General features: G+C 46.7%; 1 protein-coding gene across 11 annotated transcripts; it reads left to right on the top strand.

The window, feature by feature from the left end:
* The first annotated feature begins 1,822 nt into the window (after positions 1-1,822).
* Positions 1,823-6,356, top strand: LOC135366486 (uncharacterized). 11 transcript variants are annotated; one of them, XM_064599199.1, is made up of 8 exons: positions 1,823-2,028; positions 2,477-3,303; positions 3,378-3,539; positions 3,663-3,860; positions 5,028-5,060; positions 5,261-5,389; positions 5,488-5,605; positions 6,099-6,356. In XM_064599199.1, the coding sequence occupies exons 4-7, from the start codon at positions 3,714-3,716 to the stop codon at positions 5,530-5,532; spliced, it is 354 nt and encodes a 117-aa protein (XP_064455269.1). In that variant the 5' UTR covers positions 1,823-2,028; positions 2,477-3,303; positions 3,378-3,539; positions 3,663-3,713; the 3' UTR covers positions 5,533-5,605; positions 6,099-6,356. The 11 variants fall into 11 exon arrangements, 3 of the variants coding, with proteins under 3 accessions (XP_064455269.1, XP_064455268.1, XP_064455270.1); XM_064599198.1 differs by having other exon boundaries at positions 3,761-3,860; positions 5,261-5,605; XR_010414185.1 differs by having other exon boundaries at positions 1,826-2,028; positions 2,477-2,545; positions 2,635-3,303; positions 5,028-5,605.
* Positions 6,357-18,851: the final 12,495 nt, after the last annotated feature.

Below are 18,851 nucleotides of genomic sequence, written 5' to 3'. Positions count from 1 at the left end.
ATACAGGCGTACCCCTGTCTGTGAGAGAGTCATCTTGAACCCTTCCTTTGCAAGCTGGCGCTGTGCTACAGCTGCAGATTCAATTGATTTCCTCCATCGTTGTACAAATTTGATTACTGGCATTACCACTTCAGCAACACACAACACGCGGCCACGTCGTCACACAAACATCGCTACCGCGAATGGTGTTTCTAGTCCTGCGTGGTTGTCCTGCGGAACCTGACCGGCCTTGTAGTAAAAGGGTAAACCAAGAGTAAACTTCCGAACACACACAAATAAAGATGGACGCGCGGCGTTCATCACAATGCAGATATTTGAACTGCAAGACAACCACGACTCCCGTCGTCTGCTTTGGGAGCTGGCCTGCGCATGCTCTTGGGGTCACGTGAGCGGTCACATGATAGACAGAAGCATCCCAGCATGCAGTGCGAAGCTGGCACGCCCGTCCCAATGGCAAAAAATTGGAAGGGCCGCTCCTGTGTTTCCTTCCTCCATGCATGAGATACACCCATCTCCTTTCAAGTTGTACATTTTGCAGAACACTGATCCTAGTATGGACACTCACCCGCAGGACCACTTCACAGGCGAGAAACCGAAAGCAATGCTTTTTTTTTCCTTGGCGCTCAGACCCAATCGGAAGAAGAGAGCGTTGTAGGTTGTAGGGCGAGCTGGCGCATGCGCATGAAACCTAGCGGAGTCTCTCACGAGGGGCAGGCCGGGAACCATGTTTAAAAACGAAAGTGGCGAGCGGATTGTCGGGCGTAAACGTGGCGGCAGTGATGCTCGACAGCGAGTACTAAAATACTATATTCTACTTCGTCCTACGCCTAGGGAGTATTCAACCATATTTCGACAGTATTGACAACGAAGGTGAGTGATGTAATTCGCTACGGGTAAAGTATGAAGAACAAGAAAAGCGCCAGTAAGCGTAAAGTAAAGAGTTACAGCCATGGGCGCCGCTAGGATTTTCTCCAGGGGGGGGGGGGGGGGGCAAACCAATGCCGGCCGGCCAAGGTGGGGGGGGGGGGGGGCTATGGGTGCCGCGAGTGCAGGGCTGGAGCGGAGGTGTTCGAGCTGGTGCTCAAGGTGCGGGATATTCCTCTAGCTCTGGATGTCGAACGCGCCCGCAACTATATTGTTTTGGATCAGTTTTGGCTCAGTAACCCTATGCTTCGGAATCTTGACGTTTTGCCGTTTCTCGGCAACGCAATCCCTTGTCCGTGCCAGGCTCGCTCCTGATTTTTTGTTTCATACTACATTGCTGTCGCCACTCCTACTGCCCTTTCCGTCAGCGATTATATAATCGAAGATAAATATCGATCCTTAGTCAGCATAATGTACAGCAGGCCATGCCACTCACCTGTAACTGCTCACATGCAAAGCCAGCCACTTAATTAACGAGGAACAGTAGGTTCGTTACGCACCGCACCAAGCTATAACCACGTCAAGAAAAATAAAAATAAATAAAACGTGATTGTGTTCAAACGACCATGTTAGATGGGCCAGGGAGCCTGGGGCCAGGGGGAAGGGGGGCAACTGCCCCCCTTGACGGCGCCCCTGGTTGCAGCTTTGGATTATACGCGGAAAGATTAATTCGTGGGTGTTTCATCGTTTTGAATTTGCAGTCGCTTTCACCGTACAATAAACTGATGGCGTAATCTTATACTCTTCGAGCGCGTACTTGTTTTGAGAAAATTTCGGTCCCAGCCACTGATCTCTATGTATAAAGGCTGGATCGCGCATAGGAGAGGGGCTCGTGAGAGCATAGAGATAATATAGGAAGACTCTAGAGAACGGCCTTGGCGCGCGGCCAATGCTTTCTCCCTACCGCGGGGTGTGCCCACCTGCGCGCGGCCAGCGGAGGCATAGACAGCGTTGCCAGACCTCTTTTTGCACGCTAAATGTTAGCGGAGTACTCGTTTTTGAGGGCAACAATGCGGATCTCTATGGCAACGTAAGTGAGAACGCCTCGGGCGTGGCGTTCGTCTGCTCTCATGGCCTCCGCATTGCTCGCCGAGCAGGAAATATGTAAGCATACACCTATCAGTTGTTGTTTGCATGCATGATGCAGACGTTTGTCGTCGTACCTTTGGGCAATTGCGTTGAACGGCTTCTTTTGGATTAATAGCTTGTATCGTGGCGTAAAAGGATAACGTGTGTCTTGTTGCACACAGTGAGGCCTAGCGAATAGCATGTAATGTGGATATATGACCGTTTAAGTGTTCGAACAAAGAAAGGTGTGTTTCCGAACTGTGCGTTTCCTCGAAAGGCCTTTATTTGCCGTGGTTGTTGGTCATTAACAGGGACAACAAGCGAAATTCGTGATACATGTTACTGCCTGTGTATCACTCCTACCTTGTTCCGTCGTTTGCGCGTTATAACAATGCAACAATGTAGGAAAGCGTCGTAAACTGTTAGTGTTGTCATCAAGGCACACAGGTATATGTAAGAAGAAAAAATAAATTTTGGGTCGCAGGTCCACTTGGGGCGAGCGAAGACGACGACGATTTAGGGCATCTACTGATTGCGGAACAAGATTTGTTTCGTGAGCATCTGCCTCACTTGGGCACCACGACTTGCTTCTGTAATTCTTCGACTATGTTCTCTTAATCTGATGCCAGCATACTTTTGCAGGATCACTTTCGCCAGTGAAATTATGTGATCAGGCTCCTCTGCATAGTGCTGGCACAGTGGTAGCTTGTCACCGTGTGTTAGGATGAAGTGATTAAACGATTTCAAAACGATCACCCGCACTACAAGCTTCACAGACCTCAATTTCTCTAGACGAAAGGTCTGCTCAGCGCAACACAGCAGACGTGTAACAAAGGAGGATGGTTTAACCAGCCCTCCATTGTCCCTGAGCATGATGAGAACACTTGATGTCTCGTCATCTAGGAGTGTGTCCAAACAACCATTACAGGTGAGTTTTGAGGAGACAATTCTAACAACATATCCTCCAATATAGGCAACAATGTCCTCGCTGAACCTGCTGAGTCTGGATGATTCCCCGTAGTCATGGTCAGCACACTGTAGAAGGGCACAGATGTTGTCCTCTGCAGGAACTTCTGCAGTGGGAGTCTCCTCACCTGCACTTTCCTCCCTTCGCGGCTTGCCCTGGTGACCGAGTGTCTCTATGCCTTCCACTGTAGGAGCGACATTCGCAGAGCTTGGGGCCTGAACTTCAGCATGTATCAGAAGCTTCCTGTAGGCATGACGGAATTGGGAAGCTGATGGGTTGTTATTCCATCCTCCTCTTTGCCTGATGCAGCTGAAGAACAGTTCCAAGTGGTCCTGGCTGAGGCGGTACGTAGTGATGTAACTAGGGGAGTGCAAGGGAGTAATATAATTTGTTCAAACATACTGTTTTCTGATTCTAGACCTCTACATGTTACCTGCATGCGCCCGCCTGGAACAGCGCTTCTGCCAGCTGTGCAACACTTTTCAGCGTAAAGGCCATGCTGATGACTGACATGCGTCTCCCATGCTGAGCAGCTAGCTCCCCGGATGGAAGTCGCAGTGTCATCATTCTTGACGACAATGTAAGCATCCTTTTTCCTTGCTGGGAAATTGTTCCATTGCGAAGTGGTGCCTTAAATCCTTTGCCAATGGGACTGTGCGAATTAAGCAAATCAAATGCTCTGTAAAAGATGTTCATGCTTTAGCTTTAGTGGCCACAGTCATGAAAATGAAAGGCCTACTCATCTACGTCGGCAATGAACGAAGCGGTTGCGTCACTTCCTTCAAATTCGGTCAATCCCAGGAGCCGTGCGTGGGTCAGGGCTTTGCTCACGGATGAACTTAGAGTCTGCGCTGCAAGGCGGACCTTCATGATCTGGCGGCCAAACTCAATATGGGATCTGGTGAGCTTGTTTGCTGCTCTGAGGCCCTCCTTCTCTTGGAGTTGCTGCAGCCTTTCAATAAAGGCCCACCTGATTGTCTAAGAAGGGTGAAAGTATACTTAAATTTGTTGGCAGGCAAGAGAGAAACTGAAATGGAAGCTAGGTGTACTGCATTCAGATGCAGAAAAGTGAGCTCAACTTATGCATAATGCTGGAACGTGGAGGGACCAGAAAAAAACTCGTCCATCCTTGTTCCCACATTATTCACAAGGGACAGTTGGTAGTATTGTCATCCTATTTGCTTACTCCATAGTGGCTGCTCTGTAACACCTTGTGATCCCCAAACAGGTTCCTGAGCAGTTTAAGACTGTGTGCAGCATCAAAAATTAGGTGTATGCTCTTGTCAGCATCAGCAGGATGGGAGAAAAATGTCCGAAAGTCCTCTGTGTTGTTGGCATGGATATGGCACCCCAGCAGTCGCCCCATCATAACATTAGACGATAGCCCGTCACAGACGACTGCCACGACTTCGAGTCCACAATTTGTTAGCACCATGATGGCTTCTGTCAGTAGTGTCTTCAGTACTTCCCCAGATAGCCCCTTATTTAGAAAATAGCCGAAGGGTATTTTCCATGGTGATGCGACGCCCACAGCCATAAATACCAAAGAGTCACCTGCTAGGGGCGCATCATCCGTGTCATGAGGTGTGTGGTCCTCCCCAAAATCAACGTAACCAATTAGCCGTCCAGTGGCCTTGTCTACTTCACATTTTTTGCGTATGCTCATTCCATCAAGCATGATTGAGCACAGCTTCTCTCTCCTCTCAGTTGTTTCATGCTTTTTCTTCAGGTGGTCTAAGACTTCCTGCGTGAAGCCAGGCCAAGCACCAATAACCTTTGACCATTCGCGGAGTGTGTCTACAGCTGGCATTGGGAATAGTTTTGAGACATATTTGTAGGCACGAGGTGAATAAAAGTGGAGTGTCATTGCAAATCTCCTAGTTTCTGGGGAATATCTACGGCCTGGCTTTTTCTTTCTCACGTTCTTTGCCCATTCCTTAAGTATCTCTTGTGGCAGTTCCCCAAAGGACTCCAGCTTTGTTTGAGCCTCCTCTGCCAACAAGTTCTTTTCCTTCAGTTCAGCAATGAGGCTTTTTAGATTTTTAATTTTCTTTTCTCTCCTTTTCAGGGTCAGTTGCAGCCGTCGACGGACACCACGCAGGTACTGGTTCTTCTCTCGAAGTTGTCTCATTCCTGTTCTTGGCGTTGTTTTGCTGTGATAGGTGTGCTCCTTGTGACCCTTGGGTGTGATCGGGCTGCCCTCAGTATCTGTGTTGCTCACAGACACCTGCAAAGTTGCCTGTTGGTTAAGGACAGCATTCCCCAATATTTTGCATTTTAAAATTACCGGTTGTCGTGTAGGCGTGGTTTCATTGCATGTTTCCGGTTGTTGCTGCCCTGCTCTGGGGTCAGGGGACAAAACATCTACAGAAATGTCCTCAAGTCGTTGTGTTTTGGGATCTGGGCTTTCCTGCTGACACTCCTGAAATGGTAGTAGGAACTGTCGCTGCTCACAGGAATTGGAATGCATTGTTTCGCAGTGGGCTATAGTCACAAAAGCAATTTGTCTGTGTTTTCATGTTTTTCAGCAGCAGAAGAACCTGACAGCAGCAAGCAGCAGGAATAAGAAATGACATACAGACATATACTCACTGCTTTCCGCTTTTGTGGCAGCTTACAGTAGGGATGGTCCTCATGGTCAAACAGGTTAGCCTAAAAAATGTTTGCATTTATTTCTACAGCTCGGGTTACATGACGTCACACTGCATAGGATTCACGCTTTGAGAATAGTTATTGGAGCCTTAGGCCCACAAATAGGTATTACATTCTTGAGCACTAGTGAGGCATCATCATCATTATTATTATTAAGAAAGCTCATGTGCTCACAGGCAGTAGGATAGCCGGACTCGGGCTGGGGGTCTGGGCCCGTGGAATACTGCTTTCAGGCCCTTCCTTAGAAAAGAATGAAAAAAATCCTACATGGAAGCACATGTATGACTTATTGACCAAGCCATTCTTACAAGCAGTGAAACAGGTTGAGGGGGGCTGGTAGTCTCTGCTTCCGCAGCACTTGCCTGGGGCATCTCCTGGATAGAAAATTAAGGCCATTAAAAAGGGAAGGAATCGCACAATCTATAGGCCAAGCCGTCCTACAGGTCTAGTTGTAAAAGCACGTAAGCAAGAATTCATGTCCTTACAGGCAGTGGAACAGCTGAAGAAGGGACGGCGGGCTCTGCTTGCTCAGCACTGGCTTCAAGCATTTCCTGGAAAACATGGAGTGAAGGCAGTCATACAGGGGGGTGGCTGCACAAACTACTATGTACTTACCAGGGAAACTGTGTCAGCACCACTTTCATCTCTTTCATCTGGCTGGCTGGCTGTTACTTGGCTCTAAAAAAGTTCTTCCATTATTATCTCCTTTTGTATCATTTTAAAAGTAATAAAGAATAACCGGATACCTCAGCAGTTCCTGGCCTCACTGTCATAGGGACCGCGTTTGCCTTCAGTTTTGCTGTCTGATGACCAGCGATGAAGCTAGAAGTGTGGAAGTGCCTAGAGCATACTCTCTGACCGCGTGTAGGAACGAGCGATTGCATGTCAAGTGCTTCCAGCCATCGGGAAAGCAGGTGAGGATCCCGCGGAAAACTGCGATAATATGTATCTCAAGATCGTGCCGTAAGTTTCGACAATATTTGTTTGCCTTAGAGTGAACAACGTTTATAGGCGACTGGGCACGCCACAGAATATACTTGTGCATGCATGGACCCAGTGGACACTTACTTGTGAAATGACACCCCGCAGGATTTACTCTGCCTCATTTTACATTTCACACAACAGCTGGGCATCTTTCAAGCTGCGTAACTGCAGCGTCCGCGTCTGACAAGTACAAAGCGATGCGAAAGCGAAACTACATGCCAGTTCCCTGCTGGTGCTCGATTGAGCCAGAGAACGTTGAGATCGCACTTTGACAGCACTCAGGAACTGAACTTGCAGACTTTTATTGACTTTTATCAACACTTTATTTCTCAATTTTGCACATTTCACCAAAACAGTCACAGATTTGTGACATTTGAACGAGTTTTGAAACAAGATACGAGAAAGTCAAACTTAGCGGTGAAGCGCGCAGCCAAAGGCAACCCTGTTCATGCCTCCCAAAATGTCAGCGCCCGCGGGGGCACACTTTTCTTGCCGAGTCCGACCCCCCTGCGTGAGAGAGAGTTGCGGCAACCGGCCGCCATGTTGGAGGGCCCACTGGCGCCGGCTGCTCCCATAGGAAACAATGGGAAGCGATTTGATTTGGAGTATTTATTGCGCTTTAAACGCTCCTCATTGCTGATTAGCACGCATCTTTCTTAGGAATCAGTGTGCTGATGTATTCCAAACGTGCTTCAGCCGTGTTCCTCTAGTTTTTAATGGTAATTGCCTTCTTTTTCTTCTCCGCTGCATGTATTCCGAATAGGGGATCGTAACTGTCGTGCACAGGGCGCGTACCCATGAAGGTGAACTTGGTGAATGTCAACGTGTAAAGTTAATTATTTTTACTCAGAAAGGTTTCACACTGTCTGTTAATGTAAGGTACCTCAGTTTTTATATGTTTTGTTTGTTTTCGTTTGTTGTTCGGTTTTCGTGTGGTGTTCCGCGGTTCTCGTTCGTTATTATGTGATTTGGTATTGTACGGTTCTCGTTTGACTTTTTCCATTATCGTATTATGTTCTACGAGTGTCTGTGTGTGTGTGCTACAATAAGACCTCGATGCTTATTCTGAAGGGGCTCGTTATTTTATTCACCACATCGCCACCAGCAACGAGGTGGAGTATAGACCCTGGCGATGAAACTCCCCATTCCTCATCTTAAAATAACGTTATTGTCACGAGTGCTTTGCAGTTGTTCAGCTGTCAGCGTATTTCATTACAGATATTCTAAGCGCGCTGTGCACGAAGAGCATGCACATGCATGACTTATCACACCCGCTGTAGGAGCAACTGCACATACGAGGTTAACACAGCAGTTTATTTGCTTCCTCACAGATTAAAAGAACAGTGGAACAAATTGGCATATTGGCGTAGGTTCTGCATCCGGTTCTTCGGCACAGCTGAGTGACTGTGAGGGGAACCTGCAAGCACAAGCGCATTGTTTATAGAAAATAAATGCATGGTCTTGAGATCTGTAGGAGCAGTCACACATACTTTCTTAGTACGCAATGGCACCAGCGAAGTGCAAACAAGTCCGAGTTGTCAGATGCACGCGATACGAATAAACAGATTTTTCTTCAAAATAAAGAGCTTACCTGCGAAAAATTATCCCTCTTTCTCTGTCCGCGTGAAGTGTACTCAAAGCTGCAACAAACTGGCATGACATGGCCTTTAATTTAAAAGAAATAAAAAAAAAAATACGGGCAGCACCGCTTGAACTAAATGCAGACGACAGGATGCGATGGGCCCACCAATATGGCGGCCGGTGACACGCTGTGGGAGATCAGTGGTCCCAGCAGCGATCGTAAAAGGGGTTATCGACTAAACTAAACGTTTAATTAAACGTTCTAAACTAACGTTCTCGACTAAAAAGGCTATGTATTGCAAATTTTAAAGGTGGCACAAACGTTACCGATCCCGAAAACTCGCTTCTGTCAGAGTTCGTACACACGTCACTGGTGGAAGTGCTTGAGGAACGCTGTTATGCAACGGCCGGAGATAAATCTATTACACGATATATCTAGGACGACTGCCAACGGATGCACATTATAGTGCAGTCAGAGAGACAGTCGATTAGAGACCGACTGTATGGGGCACAGTTGTTTGATAGTGGCGTTGCACAGACGAGATGAGATATTATAGTCATTGTGAACAGGAGCGGATCTAAAAGGACTATCGCATCCGGGAACGTATGTATGATACCGATAGGATAATGTTCGTCACCGTTTCAGAGTCAACTTTGCCAAATTTGTCTTCCGAAAGCAGCTAAGATATTAAGTAATCGAGGATTAAAGGTCCGCATTCCATCTGCAGTCCATCTTCAGTCATCTGAAAAGTCCTCGGTAAATACGCTGGCTTTCGCTTACCAGTGTGAGTGCAGACGTAACTATGTTACGTGAAACGCGTTACGCTCCTGACTGTACGAACACGTTCGACACTAACCAGAAACAACATTCTGCGAGCCGGTAACAGAGAAGACGCCGTTCCCTAGCGTTCCGCCGCGCTTGCCCGCCTGTCTGTCGGTTGCGAAGGCTACCAAGGTCTCTCCGGCCGCTCCGTGATTGGTATTCTCCATGTCGAAGGGCGCGTAGGCCTCGTCCGTGTGACGTTTCCAGAGAGGGAACCCCGGAATGCGTCGTCTGCTCTTGCGAAGTTTTGCAAACTCACCTCGGAAAAGCGTGCAACGAAGAAGGCCGCCACTAGATACCCCACTGTTGCCGTTTCGGATCATTTCAGCGCGCTAAGTTTAACGGCAAAATGTTTTTGTCGTTTCTGCGAATGAATCTAGTCTTTATATGTCCAAATAAAACGCGTATAACAACTTTCTGTGTCGTGTTTCACTTTTTGGTCCCGTTTTTAAACGTGTTGAGCGATCGGAAGGATCTAGCGCACGGCTGCGTGCATCACATAGCGTACCTGTCGTACCAGGCGCAGTCGTCCATTTCTCCTTCGGTGACTTGGCCTGGCTTGGATTGTGCTTCAACTGGATCTTTAGCGCGCTACAATTCAACGCAAGCCAACGGCTGGTAACAATGGGGTATCTAAGGGCGGCCTCCGACATTGCACGCATCGGGATAGGAACAAATACATGGGAAAATGGCGACCTTGGGGGACCTGTATCAAATTACACAGGAACAACGCTGCCAATTCGCGTCGGGTTTTCGGCGTTATTATCAGTGATCAACGCGGAGTACAACGGCACTACAGTTTCGGAATCGACTGAGATGGATGCGATAGTCCCTTTAAGGGTCTGTCATGGGGGGGGGGGGTCGTAAGGAAATTTCGTGCTTTGCGGCGCAGCATCATCGTCCAGGAGATAGGGTTTTTACACAGGGAACACGATCGTATAGGGGGGCGGTCGCCCCCCGCCCCACTTAAATCCGCCACTGATTGTGAAGTATATAAGATAAGGGTAAGCAAACCATATAGTGCGTGAAGGTATCTATACCTAATCATCGTTGAAACTGAGGAGAGGAGTTGGACTACACAGGGCGTGGCTCAGAACCAGTAAAACGAACTTTATGTTCAGTGAGTAGGGTGGGAATATATCGAGAATGACGGAAAAGAAGGTACAAACCGAAGGGGAGACTTCATTACATCACTAAGCTTTCAGAATTGGCATATCCCTCCTTCTCCGTACCCATGGACGCCGCCAGGATCGTTCGCGGAGGGGGGGGGGATGTTTGACATTAATTATGTGCGTCAACTGCGCCCGCAGCTACATTGACTTGGCTCAGAAAACCTACGTTTCTGGTACGTAGAGCGCAAAAAGGAATCGTAATTTGCGATCGTGTTGCAGCGGCAATGTTTATTTGCTGGAGCCGTAACGGTGACCATGTCTGCACCACCTTTTTCTTTTCCAATACATTTCCCTCTGTTCACTTATCTTTACTGGTAGCTGATTCGTGTTTGTGTAGTCCGAGTTATAGTTCCTCAGACTCAATAATTATTGGCTATATACTGATATGACTATTGATTGAAGATGATTGGCGACTAGTACATAACTTGAATACTCCTCTATAGTTGTTCTGTCTTAAATACGAGTACTGTTAGGAGTAACTTGGTTTCTTAGAAGTACTTTTAAAACGCAGTATTTATAGTATCTTAACTTAAATACCTTTTATCAGTAAGTTGTAGTCATTTCCTTAGTTACTCCTAAGATACTCCCTTCGGTTTATTTTTTCCCGGAAAAAGGAGAGGTAAAAAAAAAAGGTCACCATCGTCTGTGTTGTTACATTTCGTCTCAAATATTCCAGGGTCCCCCTGTCATTTTGCGGCGTATCCTGGAAGGGAGTTAGATTTCTTGCCCGGTACTCAGTGACTTCATTCAACTACTTTTCTTAAGTATCCGAAGGAACAGTACATGAATGAATGAATGAACGAATCTTGTACAAGCTTGGAGGATTGTACGACATTCATATCTGCCGGAGAACTGAAGAAAGATCTGACGGGAAAAATTGACGTTCAAAGAGAAAGCGTGCCAGCTCTCGGGCGATGGCCAATGAACCAGACATTGCGCGCGTCTTCCACGTAAAATTCAATCACAACAACGCACCTGGACGAAGTTTTAACACGTGACAACACGTGATTAGAAATGTCAGTCCCATCCCATAAGGCCATAACCCGCGACAAGCGTCAGCTAATGTATGGCGCATTGTGCGCCTGGCATCGCGCCAGGGAGTTTCCTGCCCAAGGAAAACATCAGGAGAATGAACGTGTAGTATATTTCTATTGTCGGAAAAAACTCACGTGACCTCTGACGTCAGGCCAGTCGTTGGGCCTCGGTCCCTCGGTAGAGTAGCTTTTTGCTTTGTTTTATTTCGTCTCCCTGTGTGACGGGTGACGTAAAGGGATCGACGCTGCTGAGGCGTTCTTTTTCTCTTTCCCCTCTGTTCTCTTCCTCTCCCCTGCTTTGGCGGTTCTGAATTTTCGTTCGTATCGAGTGAAATAAATAAAACGCGGAAGCGTTGGCTGTTTCTGTTGCACAATGTGCTTTACTTTTTGGGATTGGTATTTCCAAATCACACATACGCAGTCTTCTGTATCTGCACCAAAAACGAACTTGACATGAACAATGTTTCTGAAGTTTGAGTAATATGCCGAAGCAACTTCGTGTTCACCCAACAACACATGGTCATCCCAGGGATATCCCAAGAACATCATGCATGGACGGGGGTGACATTCGTAGGACGATGAATCTGATCCTCAAATCGTCCTCAACATGTCATTTTGGCGCTATATAGCGTCCCTATGGTATCCTCAGATCATCCACAGATCCTACGTAAGGACCACTTGAGAATATTGCTAGAGCACTTCTAGGATGCACAATTCATATCCCTTTTTCAGTATGCGCACTTATAAAATACCCCCCAAGTCGTCAGAGAACCCATATCAATGTCTTTTTTTATTTATTGCACAGAGAACAGTTGCATACTGAGTCTGACTCCATGCATCTTGGTTAACTGCCACAATGAAGCCTGACTGTTCCTTTCTAGTACATTCCATAATGGACAATAAGCGCAGCGATTTAATAAGAAAGCAGATAGAAATATAAAAGACGCGGAGAAAAGTCCGAGAAACTCACTCCGAAAGTTATTAGGAAAAATCTTCCCGGAAACAACACCGAAGGCTATTGTCGTATTGCCAACTGTAGGATGGGGCAAGCGAAAGCTTGCCCACATCAATTTCAAAAATAGTACTGCTCTCACCTTAAAAACGAAGAGCAGGATTCTCGTCGCCGTATTGCCGACTGTAGGATGGAACAAGCGAAAGCTTCTCTGTATTGGCATCAGAGCGGAAGACCAGCCACACAGACTGGCTCCCTCTAACGTTTCACACGGACTAAACTAAGGCTACGTAGATGCCAACTCTAGAGCAATATGATCTCTAGATTAATATGTGTGCTGGACGTCACCATGCAACGAACGAAGACTCGCGGAAAGCTGTGAACGTGACAACGGCACACTGTACTTGGCCACCTAAAAGTGAAGCACATACGTACCTCTATCATCTTCAAAGAGGACCGAAGATGTCTGCCACCGTCTTGCAAAGTGCACAGCTCCCAGCACAGCTCTCTCTCTACGAAGAACGCGACGAACCCCTGCTCGAACAAGATTTAGCACTTCTGCTACACTACGGATGCGGCCACCCTGTGCTGCAATGCAGCGAGAAATCCACACCTGGTAGTTAATCTCAACTGCCAGAAGGAGGAACTGTTTCCTATCGCGATGCGGGACGGGAGGCTGAAAGAGCGTTTGAATGACAGCCCACCGAATGCGTGACACACCGAACAGGACTTCAACTTTGTGCCATAGAGTATCGGGCACAATGCACTGATGAAACGCGTGTTCCGCAGTTTCGTGACAAGCACAGAATGGACAGAAAGGAGTGGTGACTCCGTACCGAGCCAGACGGTCCCGAAGCGGTAAAACGCCGTGTGCCAAGCGCCATTGCAGGCTAGCCCGACGTGCGTCGAATCAGCCCGCGGTGACAAGACGCCAAGCAACCTGCCGGGGCACACCAAGGCCCACAGCCGGCGGAGGCATGGGAAGAAGCTCCAAGAGAGATTTGTACAGTCGCTTCACAGTCCAGGTAGAAATGCGTTCACCTGGGTAGGACTCGCGCAGGCGCCGCATGGAGGAGGCATACTCCCTGAGGTGGGGTGCGACAAACTCAGACCGAGGCCTACTCAGCGAAAAAGCCGAAAAAAAAAACCGAAAGCTTGCCGAAGATGAAACATATACTGTTTATTGCTTATCACGCGACTTTCCGTACATTCCAGAGCCATATGCTCGTTTGCGACACAAAACAAAGTGTGAGCTGTCCATGTTTGTCTCGATTACGCGAGGAAAAACTACTAAAAGCGAAGAATTAATTGAAGTATTAGCTCTACATCACTGTAAAGTCCATGTTTCTTACTCATTCTGGTTTGAGAAACTCAGGTAGGGCCTTTGCAAGTCAAAAGCAGTAGGACAGAATCGCACGTTTCTGTTCTTTCCACGAGGTGGTGGTGGTGGTGATGGTGATAGGGCTTGCCGTTGTCGGCCTCACGAGAAATGCTCCATGTATCATAGACAGTCATGCTTTTCGGAGGCAGATAATTTTACGCTGGACCACCCTTTATTTCAGAAGAATGTCAATCGGGTCCAAGCATCAGCCGGAAAAAAAAAAGTGTTTAGGGAGTCTGAGCAGGTAAACTAAACAAAGTAATATTTCTCGTCCCGCTATCTACCCACAGGGACGGGCACAGGACGTACCTCAATGACTCTTCACGGACCGTCCGCGAGTGTCATCCTCAGGATGTTATGGGGATACACCTTGAAGGACGAGGACACGATGATACTGTGGGGACATCCTGAGGACCGTGTGTGTTAGCTGATGTCTCACGTAGAAGATTTCGCAGTAGATCAGTAGATTCACTGCACAGGTACACACATTCACTGATCCGGCATGACAGAAAACACGTCCATATCCATTTGCTGCTTGTGTATAGTGGCACTGTCAAGGCTGACCCGTCACAAAGGAACCTGTGCAGCTGCTATGCCGAAAGATTATGTTCCAACCACTCAGAATGGCTTATCCATTCTACTGCGTCCATGCAGATGCTTTTCTGAAGCAGATATAGGTTGGGCAGTACCTAGTTGATACCTGAGCAAGAAAGGCAACAACAGGGATCAGAAAACGTGAAAACTAAAAATTCTACCGGCCGAAATGTTGCGTATATGCCACAAGTGTGGTGCTATGGTATGCTATGCTGAGCGGCAGAATTGGATAGGAACTGACTTACCTGTCATCGAGTGGAAAAACGCAGTATTGATCCTTTGTGTGTGTGTGTTCTTTTTTTTTTTTTTTACAGAATTAGAGAGCCCGTAGCGAACTTACTCGTATCCACCAAGAAATTCGCTCGATAAGTGGAACTGCCCAAAATAAGTCCCGAAATTGAGGCTTCAGAGTTTCGGGTATTCCACGGCGCACCAAATCAGTCGCAAAGATGCACAGAGAGCAGGACATGCCCCTATGAAGCTAGAACAATTTATCGCCGGACCGGCGTGCAGCACAAGATGCGCCGATGACAAGGCGAGTGACATTCCACAAAAAAAAAAAAAAAGAAAAAAAGAAAAAGATACCGCCTCTTTTTTTTTTTTACCTTCTATCTTTCATGGGGGCAGGAGTATGTCCTGCTGTCCGCCCATCTTTGCGACTGATTTGGTGCACCGTTGAATACCCGAAACTTCGAAGCCTCAATTTCGGGACTTACTTTGGGGCAGTTCCATTTGCAATATCGAGCGGATTTCTTGGTGATCGGACTAAGTTCGCTATGGGCGATTTTAATTCTGTAAAAAAAAAAAAGAGAGAAAACGTCAGGTTGACTTGTGAAATTTTGGTGTTCAGTTAAAGAAATTCAATTTCTTTTAATTAAAATTAAATGAAAATACTTTTGCAAGGTGGCAAATTTAGTTGCCACACAAATGCCTTAATTTGACCGCATATTTTTCCGTCGCCCCGTTGTTTTCAAAAAGTCCGAATGACACGTGTTTTGAAACACTCTCTATATACACTATCCTTTGGGCTGTTATGTAAAACAGATCAGGAGTTTTCTATAGATGGCCCAACGTAGGAATATCAAAGTTCCATTTAGGAAATGGCCGGGGAAGTGGAAGACCTTTTTTGGGCCACTAACAGAACCTACTTAGAATTTTTTCTGTCTTTTTCTCTTTTTTTGTCAAGGGTGTGTTGCGGACCCCGTTTTCACATATCTACGTGCAGCATACGTGCGTATATTCACGGAGATATCTGTAAACAATTTTGTTCTGACGTGTAGGGTTTTCCTTGGCGGTTCTATAATTTAGGCAAGTTTACCCTACACTCTAAGAAAAAAAGGAGTAAAACGGGGAGTAATTGCAGCTTCTACTCCCCTAGTCTGCAATTACTCCCCATTTTAGTCCCCTAACCCAACATTTAGTCCCGACGTTTACTCCCCAGGACTGCAAATTGTCACTAAACTTCGCGAATGGTCTCCTGAATGCAACAGTCTACGTAAATATGTGCCCTTGGTCAATTTGAATGACATAAGGCTGTATAACTCAGACAACGTAGCAATGTTCCAGCCACACTGAGTAAGAAACAGTTAGCTCACCTTTCTTCGCAAATTGTGCCCTAGTATGGCGCAAGATTTTGTATCACTCGATATATCACCGTTGACGGTTTGCTTCAAAGTATTTTCATGCATGCGCACCAATTATGTACCTGGGACTCTTACAACAGCGCGTGAAATGCGGTCTTCACTCTGTGACATTCATTTACTCCCGTGCATTTACTCCCGAAAGGGACTATTTTTTGTGGCAATGCAATTACTCCCCAAAAGGAGTAAAAGTACTCCTTTTTTTCTTAGAGTGTACATGGTTACGAACCTTTCGTAAGCACGCAACTAAAAAAGAAGGGGCCCCTGTGTGCTCTCGAAGGTGGGTATTTATTTTGTTTCGTCAAATAATACAGTGCCATTCGAAGGCTCAATACCTGAAATATAAGCGCTATAAGTGAATGTTTCGTATTTGTACATGTTTTCCAGACCATTTTAATTAAAATGCCGTCTGATTTAATCCATAGGTGCCATCCAATTTAATCCAGGTGCTATCCGATTTAATTCAGAGTGTTCTTCATGGCTCATTATTGAATAATATATCGCTCATCAGGTGTCGTTCATGAGGATTCACTCAGATGGACACCCCAAAAACGCCTGATCAAGGCTTGATTACTTTGCAGTGATAATTCCTGATAATAACTCGTTTGCTCATAATAGTACTGGCTGATAATGGCCGGAATGTTGTCGAGGTCTGTGTGTGTCGGTGTTCACTAGTTGGTGTAGGGACTGAACAGTTTTTTATGATTACTGATAAGCAGCTATAAACCGATAAATATCGATAATTATCCATAATGGGAACCAATATAAGCCCATTCCGGCGTAGTAGCCCGCTAACAACAGACAAGTTTATTGGTGTTATAGATGAGATAATGGGGACGCGTCCACTTTTGAGGAGTCGCTGATAAGGGCTCGCAACCAAAGACGAACTGATAAAGTAACTTCGTATAGCAGCTGCTGTGGTCTGGTGAATTGGGCATAATATGGTTTGTTGAGTGATCACAATACGGATAAAGGCTGGCAGACCAATAACTTCGCCCATCTGACAAAGAAATGATGAGTAACGTCCCACTGGGATAAGTATACAGGGTGTTTCAGTTAAATCCCCGGGCTAAATAATTCGCGAACCGGTGCACCAATCGAATAACTTTCTTTTTTACAAGTATCTGTCCAATACCGCCTACAAGATGCCCACCGCGTGAATGAGCGGGAGGCGCTCATTATTTAAATAAAAATGCAAATGAGTTTCGTAAAAAAGCGTAACTTCTAAAGCAGGGCGCTGTCGGTATTAAAATGGGTACTACCCCTTTTGGGACCTTCAGTGGACACCTTTAAGAGAAAAATCTGCCACCGAAGCGGGTCATTTGTTGCAGTAATTAATTGGTTTCGGTTTACGTATTTTTGTTGCGGCTGGTCGCGGCGAAGCGCAAAAAGACGCTCTTTCACTCCCTTATCCATCAATGAATTACGTCCTTACACCAATGAATTACACCAGTGAATTACACCAATGAATTACGTCCTTTTGCGCTTCGCCGCGACCAGCCGCGACAAAAATACGTAAACCGAAACCAATTAATTACTGCAACAAATGACCCGCTTCGGTGGCAGATTTTTCTCTGAAAGGTGTCCATTGAAGGTCCCAAAAGGGGTAGTACCCATTTTAATACCGACAGCGCCCTGCTTTAGAAGTTACGCTTTTTTACGAAACTCATTTGCATTTTTATTTAAATAATGAGCGCCTCCCGCTCATTCACGCGGTGGGCATCTTGTAGGCGGTATTGGACAGATACTTGTAAAAAAGAAAGTTATTCGATTGGTGCACCGGTTCGCGAATTATTTAGCCCGGGGATTTAACTGAAACACCCTGTATATCAATTGGAAATGGAAGTGATTGGTCCGAAGTTCCAAAATCACAAGGTAGAACACCCGCACGCTTCAAATTGTTGCTTGCACACTCATCATGTCGCAAAAACACCCATCAGAGACGATGCAGTTGCGGCACATTTACCACCTGGAAGGTCAAAGGAGCACAGAAGCGCTTCAGTCGCGATCATTTTTGCAAACAAAGCCGTTTACCTGACTGCTAAAACACACACCACGCGAAGTAATGGACCTCTACCCGAGAAACGTCGTCATGACATCAGTAGACAGACTGAAACCGAAACAAATCGGAAGGAGAGGGCTGGGTTCCACGAATGGGCACTTGCTCGCTGCCTCCCATTGAAAGAAAAATAGGACCGATGGTCGCGTCCACCTTGTTCGCTCCTAGCTTCGAGCGTAGTTCAACTCCACCAAATTGGCGGCGCTGTCGAACACTATGACGTCATTTGTTTACAAACAGTGAGAGGTCTATTCACTCGACAGATGCGTGCGTATCGCGCCATTCAATTTTGAAAACCGCGACCGCGCGCAACGGTGGCAAAGCCCGCAACTAGCCGCCAGAGCCGCTTTGACGTCATCGCGGTGCAACCCTAACGTCGATCCCGTCGTATGAATGTGTGTGTGAGTGAGCAAAAATGTAAGAGTGAAAGGAAGATGAGTGAGAGAGAGTGGCTTGTTTGTCCCTTCAGATGACGCACCCTGGAAGTCGCTGAGAAGGCGTGTTAGCTTAGCTCAATTGGTAGAGCCCTGGACCGGCAATCCAGAAGATGTGGGTTCGAGTCCTACAGCTGGCTAACCGTTTCAGTGACTTTCGTCTTTCATGGTTTGCCTATTTAGAGCAGCGTCATCTGCTACGCAGAGGGAAAAATGGCAGCAGAAAGAAAAAAGAAAACAGAAAGTGAATAGCACCGATCCCGATTGGAGCGTGGCCTTTCTTGTAACCACGATGACATCAAGTCTTCATCCTCTTCCTCGTTTCGGCCCGGAGAGTGAGTCGAGCGGGAACGCGCACGTCGATGTTCGGGGGCGTTTTATTCCAAGAAAAATACGCCGTGTAGAGAATTTATTTTGTGTTAGTTGTCACATCAAATTACGTCCTTTCGTAATTCGCAAGAAACAGAAAATCTTTTGGATGGCTTTCTGGGCTCCTTGAACGCACAGTGGTGCGGCTGCAGTTTGGGAAACTTCAGGCAGCTCAGAGTCAAGGAAAAGTATCCGTTGGATTGGATCGCATACACCA

This window comes from Ornithodoros turicata, chromosome 8 (genome assembly GCF_037126465.1).
Source record: "Ornithodoros turicata isolate Travis chromosome 8, ASM3712646v1, whole genome shotgun sequence".
Classification (NCBI taxonomy): Eukaryota; Metazoa; Arthropoda; class Arachnida; order Ixodida; family Argasidae; genus Ornithodoros; species Ornithodoros turicata.
The sequence above is the reverse complement of the archived record's forward strand: the minus strand, read 5'-3'. Positions and strand labels throughout refer to the sequence as shown.

Excerpts from the sequence above, each read along its gene's own strand:
- LOC135366486 (XM_064599198.1), top strand. The coding sequence starts at position 3,505 with ATGGAAGTCGCAGTGTCATCATTCTTGACGACAAT. Across the intron at positions 3,540-3,760 it reads TCATCATTCTTGACGACAAT|GAGCCGTGCGTGGGTCAGGG; the intron begins GTAAGCATCCTT and ends GGTCAATCCCAG. Across the intron at positions 3,861-5,027 it reads CAAACTCAATATGGGATCTG|GGTCAGTTGCAGCCGTCGAC; the intron begins GTGAGCTTGTTT and ends TCTCCTTTTCAG.